Source organism: Leptonychotes weddellii, chromosome 11 (assembly GCF_054177405.1).
Source record: "Leptonychotes weddellii isolate Sample4059 chromosome 11, ASM5417740v2, whole genome shotgun sequence".
Taxonomy (NCBI): Eukaryota; Metazoa; Chordata; class Mammalia; order Carnivora; family Phocidae; genus Leptonychotes; species Leptonychotes weddellii.
This window is the reverse complement of record NC_138379.1, coordinates 7,846,420-7,864,176: the sequence shown is the minus strand read 5'-3', so window position 1 is coordinate 7,864,176 and position 17,757 is coordinate 7,846,420. Positions and strand designations below refer to the sequence as shown.

The following is a 17,757-nucleotide window of genomic DNA, read 5'->3' as shown; positions in this document are numbered from 1 at the left end:
TCGAAGAAAGGGGTGGGGAGCAAGAAAGGGAAGCTGTCTTTGTTTAGGATTGAGCCAGGGAGCCCAAGGGGACCTCAGGGAAAGGAGGCTGGAACAATGGGGGAAGGTGGCAAGTGGGAAAGGGCTGGACAGAAGAATGGCAAGACCTGGGCTGAGGGAGGATGAGGACAAGGGTGGGGCATGGGAAGGCCTGTGGCCAAAGCTTTGGGCTGGAGCATGGAACTGCTCAGGGCCCCCTCAAGGTGCCCTCAAGAGCCCAGAAGCAGGCGAAGACCTGGCTAAGATTCGCTTCTGGAGGGCAGGGGAAGGGGGCTCTGTTGTCCTCAGCTGGGGTCCAGGCCCGGTCCAGAAGACTGCAGAGGGATCCTCTGGGATGCTTTTTCTGCTTCTGGTTCCTGCTTTGGTTTCTTTGCCCGCCAGGACCTAGGGAAAGAGATCTCAGGAAAAGCCCTGGGTCTGGACCTGCTTCCCCAGTGAGGAGTTCCAGTGGGACCAGAGGCAAGGGACTGACCAGGTTTCCACGTCTTGGATAGTCTCTGGCAAGGGCCGATTGAGGGTCTCAGGCAGGAAGTAGGCGGCACTGCCTCCAAGGAGGGTAATGGTCCCAAATATAATACTGGGGATGAAGGGCTGCAACTCCCCTGTGATTTTCACCAGCGGGGCTGACATGCTTCCTGCACGGGTCCACAGGTTGCTTACACCCATACCTGTTTGCCTTGGGAGAGTCCAGAGCAGGGATTGGCAGCCTGTGCGTGGTTCTTCTTTTTTTTATTTTATTTTTTTAAATTTTTTAAAAGATTTTATTTATTTATTTGAGAGAGAGAATGAGAGAAAGAGAGCACATGAGAGGAGGGAGGATCAGAGGGAGAAGCAGACCCCCTGCTAGGCAAGGAGCCCGATATGCGACTCGATCCCGGGACTCCAGGATCATGACCTGAGCCGAAGGCAGTCGCTTAACCAACTGAGCCACCCAGGCGCCCCTGTGCGTGGTTCTTAAAGGACAGGTCTGGGACCCCTGGGCGGGGCAGGAGGATGTCACAATCCCACCTGACCCCGTATCCTTTGGCTGGGCCAGCCCCTAGCCCAGCACCTACCGGATGACTGTGGGGTATAGCTCGGTCGTGTAGAGGAAGAGGCAGCTGAAGGAGCCGGACAGGCAGCCCTTCCCAAACACAGCCAGGACTGTCCTCAGGGTTGGCAAGTCTGCAGCGGGAAGAAAAGGCGAGGGACCTCGGGCTCAGGAGCACCTGAGTGTTCTTCCTCCTCAGCGGACTTTGTCTCCCTTTTTGCTTTGGCTGCTGGAAAGCTCAGATATAAATTTAAAGCTGAGTAATAGTCCCTCTGCTATTTCTAGTGCTTTGCAGGCTGTCCTGCTGCATTTGTGCTTTTCCCTGGCTCTCATTCCCTACTCCCATATTTTGTTGTATATATGCTTGTCCTAAAATAGCTCAAGTTCCTTTGGAAGGATATGGGTGTATCTGTCAACACACAAACATCTATATAAAAGTGGCTTTTCCAAGGTCGTGGTGGGAGTAGGTTGTGGGGTCTTCCCTGAGCACTGAGTGCTGTGGCTTTTCCATGCCAGCTCGTCTTCTGTAGCGATGTCACCAGGCCATGCCCGATCCCTGAGCAATCCCTCACACTGGCCAGATACCACCATACTTTGCCCAGGCTGAGTCAGATCTGGAAAGGAGCTTTGATATCATCTAGCCCAACTGAGTCATTTTCTAGATGGGAGACGTGAGCCCCAGAGAGCGCAGGGACCTGCTCAAGGTAACACAGAGAATTAGGGGCAGGGCCAGCGGAATTGGGGTCCTACGCACCCCACTTCCCAGCCTGTGGCAGCCTGTGATGCCCACGGGCATGTTAGGTTCTGGCTTCTCACCTGAGGGCACAAAGATGATAGCCAAGATGGACCCTCCTGCCAGGAGTAGACAACTGGCCTGGGTGATGTGTCGGCCTAGATAGTTTATAGAGAGGACAGTGATGAACTTGGCTGGGATGTCGACCCCACCAAAGATGAGCTGGAGGATGTAGAGGTTGACTCCAAATTCTTCCACACCCATAGCCAGACTGTAGTAGCCAAAACCGGTGGAAAACCTGAGGGGAAGAGAGTGATTGATTGGCACCTGCAGCCAGACCGGGGTCTCTCCCCAAACTGGTCATTGGGTCATAGGGATGATGAAAATTTCATTTCTTATCCCAGCTGGAGCTGATCAGTACGGGCTGCTGGAGAGCTGTTTTGAGCTCTCTGAGATTGTGTCTGGGCTCAGTGCTGGGATGGATTGGTTCTGTCTGACATGGGTATGGTCTAGGGTGTGGTGGCAAAGATCCACATAATTGACTCCAGAGAATATCAGGACTGGCAGGAGTCTGGGAGAATCCAAGGAGGTAGTAAATGATCTCTCTTGGTTGGGTAATAGTTTAATGTCTAGAATGGGAGAGGTGAGAGTCAAGTTGTGCACCTGGGTCAGATGCCTCCCCTTTCCCTCTCAGAATCCTGGGATCCCTTCTGAAGTCCCTGGACATATTGGACCCTATTCACGTAGGGATAAAGAAGGGTCTCAGAACCAGGTGACAGATGGGCTTTGCAGGAGCTGTGGAATGTCAGACAGAAGAGAAGACTCGGAGAAGCATGAGGGCCAGCCTCGTTCTGTGGGGTCCCAGAGGGCAGAGCTGGGCCAGTGGGGGCAGTGACAGAGAGGCATAGAATGGGGAAATTGCCATGGCAGGGATGTGAGCTGGGAGCTGGGAAGGGGTTTGGAGCATTTGCCTTATGGGTGGGGTGGGCGTGACCTGACGAGGAAGCGGACCCCGATGGCTGGAACTAGGTGTGTGGCAGGTACACAGGAGATTTATTTCCAGGGTTGGGGCTGGGCTGGGGCAGCCCAGGGAGGGAATCTCTTGACTCCTCTTGCAGGTGCCCTAGACCTTCCCCTTAGGGGAAACTGCCAGAAGCCTTGTTCATCACCTCTGTTCTGTAGAGGTGCCAGGGTGTGGGCAGCGAGGGGTGGTGGGTTACCAGGCCAGAGAAAGACAACAGGTCACACGGCGCAGGTTGGGTGTCTGGAACAGGTCAGCTATGCTGTACTTGGCCTTGGCCAAGGAGATCTCCTTCTGCATGATCAATTTGAGCTCCTTGGGGAAGAGGAAAGAGAGGGTTGCCATTAGTGATCAGCTGTTGGGCAGGAGGAAGAAGGGAAGGAGGTGCAGGCGTCTCTAGAGGACTTTGCTTGGGGCATTGGATGTGATGTTGGCTTGTGAGCAGGGAAACAGAGGTGAGAGGAGGGTTCCTGCTCCAGACTACAGTCCCTCTCGGCTCCTACCTCCACGCTGAGTTTTTTTCCTTCTTCCTTCTTGCCATTGATGGCAGCCATCTGCCGGAGTATTTTCAGGGCCTTCGAGAATTTTCCAGAGAGGATCATCCAGCGTACAGACTCTGGTATCCACCTGGGTGCCAGAACCAAGTCACAGTGACTACCCTCATGCCAGAACCTTTTTTGAGGGACCAGAAGAATATCAACATCAACAGGGCCCAGGGGTAGGAGGTCCAGAAACCCGAGCTGTTTTACTGCAGATTTCACGGAATTTAAACTTGGCCAAGCTTTGCACCTGGACTGACTGCCGCCAGCACAAATTCTAGCTTTCTCTTCTTCCCCTTCCAGAAGAGCCTTCCCTCTGCCCCCTACCTGGGCTACTTGTTATTGTTGGGTATCTTCCTTAGCTAGGAGCCTTGGGCCTAGGCCAAGACAGGTGGATCCTGGGGAAGGGACGGCATGTTTAAGGCTAGATAGCTGGATGATCCTGTACATCCACCTCTCCAGCCTTCCTTGGGCCGCCCCTGGGGTGAAGAAGGAGCAGGGTTGCAGTCCTGGGGCAGCTTGAGAAGGTGGCTCAGGTTAGGATTATGACCTAGGGAATGGGTTTGGGGCAGAGGACCAATTCTGCTGTAATAGGAGCACAGCATGAGGTCCTGGGATTGGCAAGCAGGCAGCTAACCTCACCTTCCCCACCTCCAGGCTGTATTTTTGGGCTTGGTTCTCTCTGAGCAGACCCTAAGTGTCACTAGGCAAAGAGGAACAGAGGAGGAGGAGGTGTGGGGAGAAAGGAATGATATTTTTAAAAGTCCTTTCTGGGGCGGTGGTCAGCTGTGGCTGTGGCCTCCACAGGCACCCAGGGCCTGGACTCTGTCCTCTTCTCCCTGAGATTAGGAATAGTGGCTCCCAATCAGTGAGCCTTCCCTTGGACCAGGCACCCATGACCCTGGGTGACGGGCATTATTTTCATTTCGCCTAGGAAAATCTTGAGGCTCAGAGTAGGTGAGGCTTGTCCCAAGTCCCAGGGTGAAGGGGTTTGCACTCTCGACAGTTCCCCGCTGACCTTCTGCCCTTATTTTCTTCCCCACTTTCTGCTCCTTGTCTGCTCCCATCCCAGGTTGTGAACATTCCCTAGCTCTACCCTGGATCCTCTGACCACCTCTCTTTCTGCAAGATTGTCCAGACCCCTCTAGAAGATTCTATTCTCATTTTCAAATGGAGGCCCATCCCAGTTCTGTGTCTTTTTGTGTAACCTTGGGGGATGGCTTGACTTCTCTGAACCTCAGTTCCCTCATGGGTCAAGTGGGATAATGATGCCTCCTTCACACAGAGATGCCATGAGGACTGGAATGATTTAGGTGGATGCCTAGAACAGGGCCTTGCACAGAGTAAGTGCTCAGCAAAGGGTCACTCCGAGTCAGTTTATGCATCCGACTCTTGATCTCAGCTCAAATCTTGATCTCAAGGTGGTGAGTTCAAGCTCTGCACTGGGCTCCACGCCCAGCATGGAGCCTACTTAAAAAACAAAAAAACAAAAAAAACAAATTACATTTTGGAGATTCAGTTCCTGTTTTCAGTGTGTCCTTAGGTTTGATGTGATGATAGTGAGCTCTTTACCTATTTGGGGTCTCTGACCCAGAAACCTCGATTCTCCCAGGTCCCCAGGTTTGGGCTTTCCTTTCCTTTATACCTCATATCTAGAAGTCCCCAAACCCTGTGGATTTGTCCTTCAAAATGCCTCTCAGACTTGTCCCCGAGGCTCCTCCTGCCCACACAGTCACGTCCCTTCTCTCTCTCATCCCCACCTCCTTGGGTCTGTCCTGTGCCACCAACAGAAGCTTGGTCAGGCCTTTCCACACTGCAGACACGTTCGGAGACATTCTCTGTCCCTCCACATGAAGCTGAGGCTCCTTGGCTTTCTGTGCTCTCCACAGTCTGGCCCCATGCCCTGCCTCTCAACTTAGCCCCTTCCTCCCCTGAGTGCCCCCCAGACATCTGCTCCAACAGCACATCTTTGTGTACTAACTCCTCCTCCTTGGAATGCCCTTCCCGACTCTGGGACAGAGGTGTCTTGACTGGTCAGACGCGGGCTCCCCCTGTTTGGCCCCAGCGGGCACGTAAGGAGGGAGATGAAGAGGAGAGGGCCACATACCAGGACAACAGGAAGAAGGCGAAGAAGGGAATGGACACGGTTAACTGTAGCCAGCGCCACTGGGGGATGGCATAGGCCAGGCCAGGCAGAATGAACTGGCCACAGGTATAGAAGTAACCCATTAAAGTTGACATGATGGCCCGCATCTGGATGGACAGGCACTCGACATCTGCAGGAGGAGCCCAAGGACCAGATTAAGATCGTGCTGGGCCCTGGGCCACCTCCCCATGAAGGGGCACCAGCTCCTGCCCACCCCCCATCAGCTACTTGATCTGACCCTGATCCTAAGGGTTCATCACTCCCGTTTTACGGATGCTGTGACTAAGGCTCAAGAAGGTAGGACTCAAACTTAGGTCTGTCTGACTTCCAAGCCCACACTTTTTTTTTTAAGATTTTTAAAAAAATTATTTTTAAGTAATCTCTAGACCCAACATGGGGCTCGAACTCACAACCCTGAGATCGAGTCACATGCTCTATCAATTGAGCCAGCCAGGCACCCCCCACCTCCAAGCCCACCCTCTTGACTGTCTTTCCAGAGGCAAATGACTACCCTTATTTTGCCTCAATGTCCTTGTCTGTAAAAATAGGACAACAGTGTCGCCTTGTTGTGTGTGTGGACTGAATGGGATTGTGTCCCCGGCAGAGTGTCAGGCCCGGGGAGGGGGTGGGGTCCTCGGTATTGATCGCTGTTTTCGTTATGTTCAGAGGGGGCCTCTGAGATCCTGAGAGGGGCAGCACCTTATGTGACCAAGATCACAGGGAACCTGTGTTGAGCCAGGCCCTTGGCTTCAGGCTGGGGTCCCTCAACTCCTGTTCCCTTGCCTCTTCCCCCTGTGGCTCACTCAAGATCGCGGTGCTCAGGACAATGCCTGAGATGCTCCAGCCACTCAGGAAGCGGAAGACCATGTAGATGGAGACGTTGGGGCTGAAGGCTGCCCCTGAACCACTGGCTGCCAATAGCAGGTAGCTGCAGGTCAGGATGGGCTTGCGGCCAAACCTGGAGCTCAAAGGAGAGGAAGGACCGATTAGCCACAGTGAGCTAGCTGAGACAGTGACTGCAGGTCTTGGGGCAAAGGGTCGGACCACCTCCCAAAGGGCTAGGTCGGGCATGCAATTCCCGCTTTAGACAGAGCCTGACTGGTAATTGCTATTTTGTTGACAGATTTGCAGTTACAGGTTCAAGTTAATGAGTGATCGGCCTCTATCCCCAGCTTAGCGGCCTGAGCAGAGGTCAAGGGACTTCCCATCTCTAAACAGTCCTTGCACCCCACCTCCATGGCCGCACAGGCCACTATGCTGTGTCTGAAAACCTCGAGGCTTTCCCCCAGGGTCTGAGGAGGTGGGAAGACTCAAGTTGGGAGGGCTTGGGGCAGGGAGAAGGCTGCGCCCCGAAAGGGACTGGGACTTGCCCAAAGCCACAGAACAGGGACAGTACTTCCTGCCTCCCTCAGCTCTTTGCCTTTTGGGGGGCGGTGCATAGGTGGTCAGAGTGAGGTGGGATGTCCCTATAGGTTGTGCGTCCCCTCCGGAGGCTCCCCGGTCTTACCTGTCTGACAGGTCTCCTAGCACGATCCCTCCAATCAGTGTACCCGCCATGAAGACAGACTGGGCCACCTCCTTCAGTATTCTGGAGTCACACACCAAGTCCCACTGCACAGGAGAAAGGTCGTGCCAGCCTGGCTCGGTCCAGACTGGCCCTCCCAGCCATGCTCAGCCTGAGCCCCACAGTGCCTGCCCGCTCCTGGAGCCGTCACCCGACTTCCCTGAGCCTGGACCCCACTCCCAAGCCCCGTTCTGCGTTCAATTGGGCCCGGGGCTCCTTGGGTCTGCCTGTGGCTCTTTGGGTCCCTGACCCGTGGTGTGTAATAACAGTTCCTCTCTAGCGTGCGGGGCCTGTCAGAGGCTTGTAGTGTCTGCCTAGCTGTCACTTCCAGGTCTGTTCTCAACTCCTGCCCTCGTCCCCTCCAAGCTTGCCTGTGCCCCGGGCAAGGTCAGGGCCGGTCTGCAGCCTAGGTCTCTCCCTCTCCTCCACGGGGACACTGCTCTATGGTTGACACCTCGCTCCATCCCACATCCTCTGTCTTTGTCTCTCAGATCTCTCCTTCTTGGAAACTCCTTCCGGTCCACATTCACTTTGTTTCTCCCTTCCCTTCAAAGCTGAATCTCTCGAATGAGAAGCTATACTTGCTGTCACCCTGGTCTCATCTCCCGCTCATTGCTCAAGTCTGCCCCTGCCACTCCACCGACACCGTGCTCTCCAGAGAGAGCTTTTCACTAAGCCCACTGGAACCTTCTGTAGCCTGCTCTGCCCTGACTTTCGGCAGCCCCTCACATTGCTGATGCTGACCTCTCCCTCCCCCTGGTCTTCCTCTCTCTATTTACCACTCCTCCTCTTCCTCCATGGGCTCCTTTCTTTCTATCCCTTAAAGATTCCCCAGGGCTCTTTCTGGATCTTCCTCTCTTTTTATCCACTTTCCTGAGGAAACGTCACCTGCTCCTATGGCTTCAATTTCTATTTTATGAGGAAGACTCCAATCCATATCTTCAACCCAACCTCTCTTCTGGCCTGGACACCAGTCGATTCAGCTGCCTTCTTGGAAATTCTACTTGGATGATGTCTCACGGTCACCTCAGAGTCAACAAGACTTGTCACCCACTTCTCAATCTCAGTGGCTGGGAGCCCTTCCTTTGCCTCATCCTTCTCCAGTGCACCACCATTCCACCCTCCAGTTTCTAACTTCTGAATATTTCTGGAATCTGGATTCTTCTATTTCCACTGCTATCTTAGTGCAAGGTTAATAGTAACGGCCGATTTTTATGGAGGGCTTACTATGCACCAGGCCCTGCTATAAGGGAGCATTTCCCAGGCTTTAACTTCTTCAGTCCCCACAACAACCTTATGCTGGGGCATGACTATCATCATCATCCACATGCTACAGATAAGGAGACTGAGGCCAGCTGATGATTATTGTGATGATCTTCAGACAGGTCTCCCAGCCTTCGATTTCAGTTCCTCTTATCTGTGCTTCCCCTGCTAACATGAATGGCTTTCTAAAACTCCACTCAGGTCAGGTTCCTGTCTTGCCTAAAGCACTCACTGGCTTCCTCCTGCCTTTTGGGTAAAGAGAAAGCGCTGTTAACACAGATTTATAAAGCCCTCATGCTCTGGCCCCTGCCTTACCTGTCTGGCCTAATCTCCTGCTAATCCCCAACACGCACCCTTTGTCTAGCTGTCCTGAACTACTTGTGTAATGAAGTGGAGAATTTTATTAACTAGAAATGCCTCACAAGAATGTTTTGGAAGTGAAACAGTGTGGGGGAAGAACCATACATCCCAGGGAGCTCTTTCCACGTCCTCTGCTGGAAGTGAGGGGGATGGGGTGGATGAAGACTCCAGGTGCTCCGGCTGCCTCCGGGTGGCCCAGCATGGCCAGCAAACCCAGTGAGCTCTTCTGGCTGAGAAGGGAGGCTGCCTGGTATGTGTGTGGCATGAGGGGAGGGTAAAGGGTGAAGGAGGAAGTGAGGGGGTGTGAGGAGGAGTACGCCAGAGAGTGTCTAGAGAGACTTCTGGTACATTGTGGCATGCTGTGGAAAGCTCCTTTAGGAAAATCTAAAGTAAAGACCTCCTGTCCACCTAAATTCATTCACACCCCCTCCCCCTTCCACAGTAAACAGCACATTTCCCAAGTGACCCAGTAGCTGAGTGGGGTCATGTTGTTCTTGATGGTGCAATGTGAGCGGAAGAAATGCTTGTTACTTCCACATCATTTGATTAAGAGAGAAGCCTTGGTCTGGACTTGAATGCCTTCTCCCTTCCTGTTGATGGGAAGGGTGACAACTAGAACAACTCGGGAAGCCATGTGTTGAAGATGGCAAAGCTGCTGTCAGTCTGGGTCCCTGAATGACCCTATGGGGCAGAGTCACCCATCAACACGAAATTCCCACCTTAGAACTATTGCATGAGAAAGAGAACCACTTCTATGCCCCACAAGCCATTGAATTACCATTGACTCTTTTGTTATGGCAACATGGCCTATCCTGATACATTCCACAAGAAGTTGCAAATGGAAATTTGATTCCCCCCCTCACCAGCCTCCATGTTATTTAGTGCCTCAAGAAATCATTCTGCTTGGATCCTGAGAGGGTCAGTGTCAGACCCATTTGGATTAGTTTAAGACTGTTGCCCTTCTCCACTGAGACCAGATCTGCCAGGTCCTGGTTTCTACAAACTACTTGCGGTGAGGTACGCATTAGAATAACGGTCACAAGCCAGTTTCTACTTGAAATTTGAGCAATGTACAGGAAATACCATTTCTAGAATGGGCTTTGACTCATGTTTAAAACATGCCCAAATCCTTATAATGACCCATAAATTCCTGCAGAATGAGCAGATTTATTCCTGTTACCTCTCTGCTCTCATTTGTTATTACTATCTCCCCCATGGACTCCACTGTACTTGGTCTTCTTGCTGCTCCTTAAACATGTCAGGCACCTCAGAGTCTTGGCATATGGTATTTCCTTGGCCTGGAATGTTCTTCCCCCAGATAGCTGCTTGGCTTGCTCCTTCACCTCCTTGAGATCTTCTTAACAAGAACCTCCTTGACCACCCTATTTAAAATTGTAACTCCCAGCTGTCTACATTACTCCATCCCCCTTTATTTTCTTGATTGCAATTTTACCATGAGATATACTACATAGTTCCTTTTTGTGTGTTTGTTTCTCCCTCAGATTATCATCTTGATGAGGGTAGAGTGTTTCATCTGTTTTGTTCACAACTGTACTTCCATTGCTTAGAACAGAGCCTGGCACATAGTAGGCACTCAGTAAATATTTGTGGGATTGAAGGAATGAGCATTCCATAGAAAGAACAGAGAAATGGAGAACCTTAGTGGTTAAGATATGCTGATGTCTAAAGGAGAGGTCATAGGGTCCACATTCCAGATACTACATGGAGGACAGTTTTGCTTTGCCAGAATGAGCGTATGTCAGGTTGGAGAGTGTCTAGGCTATATTTGTAGACTCTATAACCACATGTTAGCAAGAAGGACTGGAAAAACTTTACAATCACACTGGAAAAACTTCTATGGCAAACTGTCTACTAGGGGATGGTAAAATGGGGGTTTAAATCTTGGAAGAAGCACTTTGTGGTTAGATATTTAAAAAATCTTGGATTTCAAATGCACTCTTAGTTGCTCCCAGAGATTTTATGGTTAATAAAACTCATTGAAGCTGATGATAAAACTGTGGCCAGGGTTGCCCTGCCGATTAACACAAATCCATGGGGCTCAGATCTGGGACATGCAACTGCTAGGGGTTGAATTGTGTCCCCTGAAAAGATAGGTTGAAGTCCTAACCGCTAGTACCTCAGCATGTGACCTTATTTGAAAATAGCAATGTGGCAGATACAATTAGTTAGGATGAGGTCATACAGGGGTAGGTCTGGGCCCTTCACCCAATATGACTGGTGCTCTTGTAAGAAGAGAAGATACAGACACATAGGGAGGACACCATGAGACATTGGAGGCAGAGACTGGAGGGATGCATGGATAAGCCAAGGGACGCCAAAGATCACAGACAACCACCAGAAATGGGAAGAGGCAAGAAAAGATTCCTCCCTAGAGCCTTGGGAGAGAGCATCCCTACACCTTGATTTTGGACTTCTAGTCTCCAGAACTGTGAGACAATAGATTTCTATTGTTTTAAGCCACCCTGTTTATGGTACTTTGTTATGGAAATTCTAGGAAACAGATACACTGTGTGATTCCTGTATGTTTGAAATACCTGTGGGTTTGGTAGGTGGTAATGGGAAGGGGATTGGGAAGGGGATTTCTCTCCACCTGGCCATGAGGGAACCAGACATAGAGAGAACTGGAGAGATTTTTTAAAGGCATCCTGGAATTCTGGGGGGAGGGAAAGATACCTAGAGACATTTTGGGCATGCTTTGGTGTGGTTAGCTGCAAAAACCCTTGAGAAGGCCTTGTTAAGAAAACCTATAACTGAAGGCTTGGTTGGTCTCAAAGGTGTTGAGAATGTGGTTTATGTTCCTTTGACTTGATGCACAGGCTGGGCCACATGGGGTCTGCACTATCGCTAGATTCAGTGACAACATCGTGCTGTGTGTTCCTCTCTGCTTTTACGCTTGTCATCGTGTCCTTGTTCTCATCATGGTGCCAGCCCTTCAGGCCCTGGAGACAGAACAGGAAAGCTCAAGGCCAGAGAAGAATTGCAGGGGCCTCGGGGGACCAGCCTGTGCATCCAAGCCCACTTGGACCCTCAGACTGAGCTGGGCACCCACAGAGCTGAGGTTCAGTGGTGTGGGAGCTATGGGCTACAGCTCCTCTCCAGGGAACCCAGAACCCACAATCCATGCTCCCCACACTTTCCAGACTTGAAAGAAAGGCCTTTGTTCCCTCTTAATTTCCTAGTAAAGCTCTTTCTGAAAAATTCCAACCTTATCTCTACTGAACTCAGAGAAAGGAATGTGTGGTCGCCTCTGCCAGGAAAGCTTAGGGGATCAGAGGGGGAGGGAGACTCTCTCCAATCCGGCTGGACCCTTAGCTGTGCTCACTCACATCACTGGCATGGTCCTCTCACCTGTGCCTCCTCCTTCGGAGGGAAGTTCCTTATTATCCTGTTCTACAGATGTGGGGACAGAAGTGGAGAGGAGGGCTGACACCCCAGGTCACTGACTGTTGGGATGGAGCTGGGACCTGCACCCAGGCTTGTCGTTTCCACGAGGGGAGGGCTAGGTGCAAGCCGTGGAGTATGGTAAAGCCATGGGGGCCCAGGTGAACTGGGAAGGGCCGTGACAGCTGATTCCCCTTTTCTTGGGGGTCCCCCTACTCTTCTGGTGGGGACAACCCCTCTAATCTCAGGACATGTCTATTAGCCATAATAGTGACAACAACAGCCCCAGCAGCTGCTGACATTAGCTGAATGCTCCGCAGGGACCCTGTGCCCATGCGGTCCTTGCATGGTCTCCTGTCGGGTTCACCCTTGCTCTCTTCCTCACTTTTACGGATGAGCAAACCAAGACTTCTGGCCTCATGACATTCCTAGTAAAGGGCAGAGTCAGGATATGAACTCTGCTGCTTGACCCTGGCTCACGATCACACGCTGTCCATCTTGGGGGTGGCCCCTGGCCTCTGCTAACCGAGCCAGTTGCCAGATGCCACGCACCTCTATTACCAACCTCTGCCCTGGGGCTGGCACATCCAGACCCTGCCCCCGCTCCAGCGACCCACCTCTAGGTAAGGCTGGGCCACTGTTTTACCCCAGCCTCATGGGGACCTGAACCCCGCTTGCCCCACCCCAAGCAGATGGAGCACAGATTTGTCCCCGATACAGCCAGAAACAGAAAAATTGCTGTGCTGGTAACCAGCACCTCACTGGCTCTGGCCACTGACACTTTCCTGGCTGGGCAGGGACCCCTCGCATGGGTCCTGACCCTCATGCCTGACCCAGGAAAGGGTACAGTACCCTGAGGACTGGTGAACCCCTGTGTTTGTTGGGATGCAGATCCCCCCCCACCCCAAGTGCTGGCATCATGTCTGGGAACCTGGATGGCACAGATGTGAACTGATGCTTGACCAAGTACAAGACCTGCAACCTCTGTTCTTGGCCAGGCTCCCTGGAGGGAAGCCACTTTCCAGCAGTCAGCAGGGTCTGAGTCCCGCCTGTCGGCCTCTGACGGGGACACAGCCTTCGTTCAGCATTAGCTGAGCACTTACTATGCACCTGGCCCAGGGATGAGAAAGATGGGTTGGAGGGGCGCCTGGGTGGCGCAGTCGGTTAAACGCCTAACTCTTGGTTTCGGCTCAGGTCATGATCTCAGGGTCGTGATCTCAGGGTGGTGAGATCGAGCCCTGTGTTGGGCTCTGCACTCAGCGCCAAGTGTGCTTGAGATTCTCTCTCCTTCTCCCTCTGCCCCTTCCAATCATTCTCTCTCTCTCAAGATAAATAAATCAATCTTAAAAAAAAAAAAAGGATGGGTTGGAGAGACACCTTCCCTGTGCTGGAGGAAGCCGCCAGCCTCCTGGGGCCACAGGGTGCTTGGTCAGAGGGATCCACTGTGGGTGGGCTTAGTCTTAAGGAGCCTCATTGCCCGGCTTTAACTCCAGCTCCACCTTTGATGAAACATGGTGGGGCCGTGGGCCAGGGGGCCAGGGACTTGTGCCTGCATTTCCTCCTCTGTACAAATGGGACAATTAAGGTGTCAACCTCTGGGTTGTTGTGAGGATTGAAGGCGTTAATAAGGGCCAGGTGCTTAGAGCCATCAGGCACGGGGCAAGCACACAGTAAGGGGTAGGGATGATGGTTACGTCACTGTTCCCTGCACCATTGTCGTCTCTCCGGCTAGCTTCCGTGTTTTCAGAGGACAGGGACGGTGGCTTTCACTCCTCCTCTCCGATTTCCCAGGGGCCAGGTGTACAGCAAGTCACTCATACATTTGGAAACTTTATAGGTATTGAGACATCTTTGACTCCCTCCCTGTCCCTCACCTGCATGTCCGTTGGGTCCCCAAGTCCCATGGATTCTGACTCCCTAAACTCTCTGGTAGCTATTCCCACTGTCCCTTCCACTCATCCTCCTTTCCCTGGATCCCAGTGGCAACCTGCTAACCGGTCTCCCTGCCCCTGGACTAGAACTCTCCACCAGCCACTCTCCACCCTGCAGTCAGAGGGACCATCCCTGGAGGGTGATCTGAACACACCACACTCCTGCTCAACACCCTTCGATGGCTCTCTATCGTCTTGGAACAGAGGCTACACGCTCCCCTTAGCTTCCAGGCCGGGCCCTCCTCTTCTCCGGCCCCATGTCTGGTGGCCTCCGCGCTCCATGGCTCGCCCCTCCAGGATTCCCCTGTCTCTCGCAGTCCTGACTGTTTTGTTCTCATCCTGTTCCCATAACCGTGCATTTGCCCCCTGCGCCCTCCAGCGCTGTTGCTTTGGCCTGGGGCACGCTTGCCCACTTCCACCTGCCTGCTTCCTGTCTCCCTTGTCACACCCGGTGCGGCGTTGCTGACTCCAACTGACCCTCCTGGGCCCCCCTCCAGGCTGGTTAGATGCCCCGACCCTGGGCTCCCAGAGCACTCTGACGGTATAAAGCTCCTATCCATTCACTCCGTAAATACTGATTTCGCGGTGCCTCCTCTGGGCCAGGCTCTGTTCTAGCTGCTGGGGATGCAGCAGAGCAGCTGCAGATCTCGGCCTCAGGAAGCATTGCGGCGCCAGCAGTCCTCGAGGGGTGGCTCTGTCTCTCACTAGAGGGGAGCTCCTGGAGGGCAGGCGGGGAGCAGGTAGACTATGACTCTTTGTCCTCAATAGTAGGCATGTAGTTGTTAGTAAGTGTTCGTTTGCTGCATTTCGGGCACTGAGCTTGGCACGAGGAGGAGAAGCAACTATAATATAATCCAGGGGTATGAGAGTCAGCGAGTGTCATAGTTCAGAGCATGACTCTAGGGCTAGATGCCTCTGCTCAGATCCTGAATCTGCCCCTTTGCTCGTGGTGCGAACTTGTACGAGCTCCTTAACCTCCATGCTTCGGTTCTCCGGTCCCATCTGAAAAAATGAGCTTATAATACTAACTACCTTACAGTGTTGTCAGCAAAGTTAAAAGTGTTAATATTTCTAAAGCGCTTAGAACAAGGGCCTGGCACGTAGTACCTGCTTTATGTATAAATAAATATTCATGAAACACATGAAAAACAGTTATACAGACTAGGAACACAGAGAGTCTTGGGTTCAAATTCCACCTCTGCCGGGTCCTAAGCGTAGGAAATCCTGGGAAAGTTGTGGAACCAGGCTCCGCGTGCTGTCGCCTGGGATTCCAAGAGCCCTCACCCTCAGCACGGCCCAGTGCAGCCCTGGGGCAGGGTAAACACTTGGAAATGCAGCTCTCCTAATGGGGCAGAAGCAACATCCCGAGGGGCTCATGGTCCCTGAGGGGAGAATGAAGACAGTGGCCTCTCTGTTCCCAGCTCAGATGCCACGCCTCCTCCGGGAAGCCTCCCTAGAATCCTGTGGTTCGTCCCTCTTTCCTCCTTCCAACTGCTGTAAACATCTATCCCTCTCTGTGCCTCTTAGGGGTGTTCACCTTAAATCCCAGTTCCAAAACTGACCAGCTGTGTGATACTGGACCCTCACTTGCCTTCTCTGAGTTTTGCTCTTTTTGATCTGTAAAAGGAGCTAAAATCACGTTCGACGGGATATCGCTGTGAGAATCACAACGTCTGCAAAGCACCAAAATGTGCCTGGCAGTTTGCAGATCCTCCCTAAATGCCCGTTCCTGGTTCTTCCTCCTCCTCCTCTCCCCCATCACCGTGGTCTCCTGACTGGCCTGTCAGTTCATCCGAGGGTCAGATTTACTTCTGTCGGTCCCAGGGATGGCAGGTGGAAGAATCAGGAAATAAGTAAAGGGCCAAACACATGGCAGGTGAACCCGTGAGTAACTCTGGGGGCTTGGGGGATGCGCTGGTCCCTCCTCCACACACCCTCCCTTCTTGGGACCTTCCCACAAGATGGAATTTCCTTCCTTTTCCTTGTTGCCTGGCGAACTATCTCGAAGTTCGAACTATCTCAGCTCGAGCGAGGGCCACTTCTTCAGGGAACTTGCCTCCCGGGCCTGACCCCGCCCCCCGCCGGCCCCCACACCCGGTCCTAAGTGGCCCTAGTCTAAGGTCACAGTCCTAAGTACTTTGAAGTTGTAATTTTACATTTCTTTATGTGGTAGTTCCGTCCCGCAGGGCTGTGGACCCCGTGGTATTTGGGACAGTGCACTTTTGTGTCCTCAGAGCTTAGCATCGTGCCTGTCACGGAATGGGCTGCGTGTTGCGGGAGCGCTGACAACCTAAACGCGATGCAACTGAACTTGCTGGTTCGTTTGCATCTGCACCCAGGTGCTTCCTCTCTGCCCGCCCAGCGCCCTGTCCTCCGGTCCCAGTCCCGGGGAGACTAGAGCTTAGCCTGTTCTCCCGTCCCTGAGTGCGGCAGGGTGTGGGCTGCGTGCTGTGAGTCGAGGAAGAAGGGCCGCCTCTGGGCATACCTCAGTCACAATGGAGGCCGCGGTGCTGAGGTCATAGGCCCAGCCGTCCAGGCACGGCTCGGTGGCCCCCTGGGTGTCGTTGGGCAGGCTGGCGTTGGGTGGATAGATGAAGCGGAGGCACGTCTCAGCCTTCCCATTCAGGCCCTTGGGGAGCACCCAGGGCCCTGTGGAGGCGTTGGGGGGCGGGCGACAGTGGTGGATTGGCGTGGTAGCTGTGAAGATCTGCAGCAGGTAGTGGTTGGCCAGGCAGAGGATTGGGAGGCTGAGCAAGACCGTGTTCAGGAACTGGAAGGGGCCCTTGCTGCCCACTCGGCCCATGAGCTCAGAGAAGGCCATGGCGCAGTTCAGGATGAGCCAGAGCTGCAGGCAAAGCACCGCCAGGGAGAGGTAAGTATGCATGTGGTTCTGTGCCGGTAAGTGGGTAGGTGTGGAAACACCGTGGGAAGGTGGGCCGGGTGTACGCGTGAGCGCGGCGTGCGTATAGATGTGTACAGATGTGGGGCTCGGGTGTGTGTGGCCACACGGGGATACAGGAGGACACACCCAGCGGCGTGTCGGGGCGTGGGGCCACAGGTGTGGTGTGTGCCCAGGTGTGTGTGCACAGGGGTGTCTGCGGTGATGTGTGTCTTTTTAGGCTGGAGTGTGAGGTGCAGCTGTGTGAGCTTGGGCGTGTGGGTGTGTGTGAGTGTGCCTGTGCTCTGTGAGGCTGCTCGCACATGCTGCGTGCATGGGGTGGTGCAGGCCCCACAGCCGGGACTCAGGGGCCTGGTTGTGGCCATTGGCAACGGGGGCCGGATGGTGGGGGGAGGTGGGGAGGCCCCTGCTCACCCTGGGCAGACACACAGGCTTAGCAGAGCCCAGGTTGCCTGCTGGGAAGATCTCCGGAAGCCCAGAGCCTCCTGGCTTTTGGCTGTCCTCTGGGGCTGGGTCCACCAGACTGCGGCAGCAGAAAGGGCCCAGGCAGGTCCCAAAGGGCATAAGGGACCCAGGCAGTCGCAGTAAGGAAACAAGGCCAGACCTTGGGGGCTTCTCAGGGGCCTATGGGGGCCGGGGCTTGGGCAGGGGTCCCTGTTCCTCCTCACCTGGTAGCTGGGCCCGGCTCCCTCCGCTGGGGCTGGCGGTGGAATGTGGCTGAGGCCCTTTGTCTGTCCCAGGGTCCGGCAGCAGCTGCTGTATTTGGGCAGCTCCGCTCCAACAAGCTATGTTTGTTCCTTCCCCAGGCGGACTTATATAAGGCATTAAGT

General features: G+C 53.4%; 1 protein-coding gene across 1 annotated transcript; it reads right to left on the bottom strand.

Annotated features, from left to right (window-relative positions):
• On the bottom strand, positions 1-16,884 carry SLC22A8 (solute carrier family 22 member 8). The gene is made up of 10 exons (XM_006749360.3): positions 16,514-16,884; positions 7,016-7,119; positions 6,312-6,466; positions 5,470-5,638; positions 3,327-3,450; positions 3,023-3,138; positions 1,886-2,100; positions 1,095-1,203; positions 512-715; positions 1-423 (listed from the first exon to the last, which is right to left on the bottom strand). Exons 1-10 carry the CDS (start codon positions 16,847-16,849, stop codon positions 324-326), a joined length of 1,632 nt encoding a protein of 543 aa, XP_006749423.1. The 5' UTR covers positions 16,850-16,884; the 3' UTR covers positions 1-323.
• Positions 16,885-17,757: the final 873 nt, after the last annotated feature.